General features: G+C 30.6%; 1 protein-coding gene across 1 annotated transcript in view; it reads left to right on the top strand.

Moving 5' to 3' along the window:
• LOC111706361 (fatty acid-binding protein) overlaps positions 1-3,072 on the top strand; it is a 3,348-nt gene extending 276 nt beyond the window's left edge. The window contains exons 2-6 of the mRNA XM_023479220.1: positions 130-191; positions 472-527; positions 859-913; positions 2,352-2,453; positions 2,949-3,072. Coding sequence (XP_023334988.1) covers positions 130-191; positions 472-527; positions 859-913; positions 2,352-2,453; positions 2,949-3,005 — 332 coding nt within the window. The 3' untranslated portion in view covers positions 3,006-3,072. The remainder of the gene's footprint in view (positions 1-129; positions 192-471; positions 528-858; positions 914-2,351; positions 2,454-2,948) is intronic.
• Positions 3,073-3,991: the final 919 nt, after the last annotated feature.

Genomic DNA, 3,991 nt, shown 5'->3' on the forward strand with positions numbered 1-3,991 from the left:
TATTAACCCTGTCCTGTTATTAACCCTGTCCTGTTATTAACCCTGTCCTGTTATTAACCCTGTTCTGTTATTAACCCTGTCCTGTTATTAACCCTGTCCTGTTTTTAACCCTTTATACCCTGTGAGTAGGATTGCCTTGGGCAGTAAGGAAGATTGTCTGCAACGTCAGCCCTGGACTAAAAATAACTCAGGAATCTAGAAAAATCCGATATATCAACGGTGTTTGTAAATAAAGTATCTAATACAGTCCCATTGCGAAATGTTGTGTATATCTTTTGTTACGAAGTAAAGTGTTTTACCAGTTGCAATTGAAAGTCAACTCATTGAGTAAAATAGGTCTGTGTTCATGGGAATATTCAAAACCAATACTTGAGGCTTACAGTCGTCTTTCTATTCCACAATTTTATGGGTTCTCAGGCTACTTTATTCTTAATACATATTTTTTAATATTTATTTTCTAGATATATTCAGAGTGGAGATGAGTGGAAACTGGTTTTTACAACCCCAGTTAAAGATCAAACAATAAAGTAAAATGTTCAACATTTTATAAAATAGTTATTTACAATAAACTTTACAGGGAAGTTAAAGGAATTTTGTTTTACCAAGGATTCTCAAAACCAACGAAGTTTTTAGATAAAATTGGTCGATAATACCCGTGTTTAAGTAAAAAAAACGTAATCATCCGAAAAAGTATGTTGTACTGTGAAGATACACAATTTTATAAAAAGTTTTTTGAGAGGAAAATCCGTGAATGTTTTCACAAAAAATTTGGAAGGAGCAGGCTATTATTTTACTCATTTATCCCAAGGGTTGTTAATGTTAGTAAAACGGCGATAAAATACATAAATGATGATTTAGGTTTAAATTGGGAGAGGAGTTTGAGGAAACCAATCCAATGGGAGAAAAGATGCAAGTAAATGCTTTAATTAAATATTTTCTTTGTTTGAGTTTCTTTCAACAATTATATTATATTTTCACAAAAATATAATTAGGTTTTTTTTATCCATGTATAAGTTTTTTTGCAACAAAATGTAAGTTGGTACCCTTGCAACAGTGTATAAAGTTGGTGTCCTTTCTATAATAAATAAGTTGGTTTCCTATCTATAATATATAAGTTGGTTTCCTATCTATAATAAATAAGTTGGTTTCCTTTCTGTACTATATAGGTTGGTTTCCTTTCCACAAACATTTAACCTGCTTTACTTTTAACAACATATAAGCTGGCCTTTCAACATATATAACTTGGTTTCCTTTCTATGATATAGAAGTTGGTTTCCTATCTATAATATATAAGTTGGTTTCCCTTCTATCATATATAAGTTGGTTTCCTTTCTATCATATATAAGTTGGTTCCATATCTACAACATATAAGTTGGTTCCATATCTACAACATATAAGTTGGTTTCCTATCTATAATATATATGTTGGTTCCATATCTACAACATATAAGATGGTTTCCTATCTATAATATATAAGTTGGTTCCACATCTACAACATATAAGTTGGTTTCCTATCTATAAAATATAAGTTGGTTTCCTATCTATAAAATATAAGTTGGTTCCATATCTACAACATATAAGATGGTTTCCTATCTATAACATATAAGTTGGTTTCCTATCTATAACATATAAGTTGGTTTACTATCTATAATATATAAGTTGGTTCCATATCTACAACATATAAGATTGTTTCCTATCTATAATATATAAGTTGGTTTCTTATCTATAACATATAAACTGGTTTCCTATCTATAATATATAAGTTGGTTTCCTATCTATAACATATAAGTTGGTTTCCTATCTATAACATATAAGTTGGTTTCCTATCTGTAATATATAAGTTGGTTCCATATCTATAACATTAAAGTTGGTTTCCTATCTATAACATATAAGTTGGTTTCCTTGCAACATCTATAAGTTGGTTTCCTTTCATTAATATATAAGTTGGTTTTCTTTCAATAATATATAAGCTGGGTTCCTTTCAATAATATATAAGCTGGGTTCCTTTCACTAATATATAAGCTGGGTTCCTTTCAATAAAATATAAGCTGGGTTTCTTTCAACAATATAGAAGCTGGTTCCTTTAAGCAATACAAGTTTTTTTTCTTCTCAACACTACAGTGATAACCAGAAAACAATGGAATAGGGATTTTCAATTATAGCAATAATGAAGTGTATTTGATGTTGTTAGAAAGTAAATGGTTGTACCAGACACCAATTTACAGGTTTTACCAGACACCAATTTATTAAAATAGGAATGCTTCTACTAAACAATTGTTGTTTCACAAGTGCTACAGATAAAACGTTTGTGAATTAGTCTTGTTTTTTTTTACTAATAATGCTCCCTTTTAGTGCTCTGCAGCGTTTGCGGATGATGCACTTGTTATAAGTTCTAAAGGAGAACAAAAGATGGGAAAACGTACACTCAAGTTTCACGAGACTGGGATTCTCATGGTAAAATTATGCTAAAAATAATGGCGCTCTACAACATCTGCTCTATTCCCATTTGCTCTAGTTCTATTTGCTCTATCGAGCCATTTGCTCTATGTATACGTCATTTGCTCTACATTCCATCAAAATAATGTAGCTACAACACCTGCTCTATTCCCATTTGCTCTAGTCCTATTTGCTCTATCGTGCCATTTCCTCTATTTATATGTCATTTGCTCTACATTCCATCTTCTCTATACCTTTTAATTGTAACCATGACATGTTTATTCATAAATATTGAATAGAGCAAATAGACCAAGACAGTCATAAATAATATTTATAGAGCAAATGACGTATAGAGCAGATGGCATATAGAAAAACGTTATGATCTATCTGTAGGCTTATAGAGCAAATGGAACTAGAGCAAATGGCCATAGCGCAAGTTAAAAAAAGAACAAATGCGTAGCGTCAAAAATGATAATGTTAGATAACAGTAAGATAAAATCTAATTATTTTCAGACCTTTGAAGGAAATGGGTTTGAAGAAACTGCTACCAGACATTTCAAGAGAGTTTAGTTCCATTAAATAACGTTACTTAATAATCTTTAAAAATAAATATGTACTCACAGATATAATCTTTTTTTTAAATAAAGTAGTAGTCTTTGTTTATTTGGATGTCTGACCATAACTTTGGAGTCTCTTGACCGATTCGTTTCAAATTTTGACCGAGGAACTATGAGATCCACGGAAATATGATTAGTTGGTTAACTTTTACAGAAAAAAATAAATTTCCAGACAAAACTGAGTTAACAAGCTAAATAGTATAATATATATCTGGTTCTACAATTAAATGCAAGTATTTGTTGCAACGTCATTTCGTTTACCGATCGTGTTTAGTTTCTACCTGGTCTTCAACCATCAATTAAATCGTTGGTTCATACTGATACTTTCCTCGCGGTAGTGAAGCGGATTTTGGTTTTCCGCATCTATGTAGTCTTACAATGTCAGTTTTGATTACACTATTTAGCTTGTTAACTCAGTTTTGTCTGGTAATTTATCTTTTTTCTGTAAAAGTCAACCAAACTAATCATATTTCCGTGGTTCTACCAAGTTCCTCGGTTAAAATTTGAGACAAATCGGTCAAGAGACTCCAAAGTTACCAACTTTTATATGATTTGAAGGAAACCAGCTTTTATATGATTTGAAGGAAACCACCTTTTATATGATTTGAAGGAAACCATATCATATAAAAGTTGGTTTCCTTCAAATCATATAAAAGTTGGTTTCCTTCAAATCATATAAAAGTTGGTTTCCTTCAAATCATATAAGAGTTGGTTTCCTTTCTATCATATAAAAGTTGGTTTCCTTTCTGTCATATAAAAATTGGTTTCCTTCAAATCATATAAAAGTTGGTTTCCTTTTTATCATATAAAATTTGGTTTCCTTCAAATCATATAAAAGTTAGTTTCCTTTCTATCATATAAAAGTTGGTTTCCTTCAAATCATATAAAAGTTGGTTTCCTTCAAATCATATAAAAGTTGGTTTCCTTCAAATCATATAA

This window comes from Eurytemora carolleeae, unplaced genomic scaffold, assembly GCF_000591075.1.
Source record: "Eurytemora carolleeae unplaced genomic scaffold, Eaff_2.0 scaffold656, whole genome shotgun sequence".
NCBI classification, from domain to species: Eukaryota; Metazoa; Arthropoda; class Copepoda; order Calanoida; family Temoridae; genus Eurytemora; species Eurytemora carolleeae.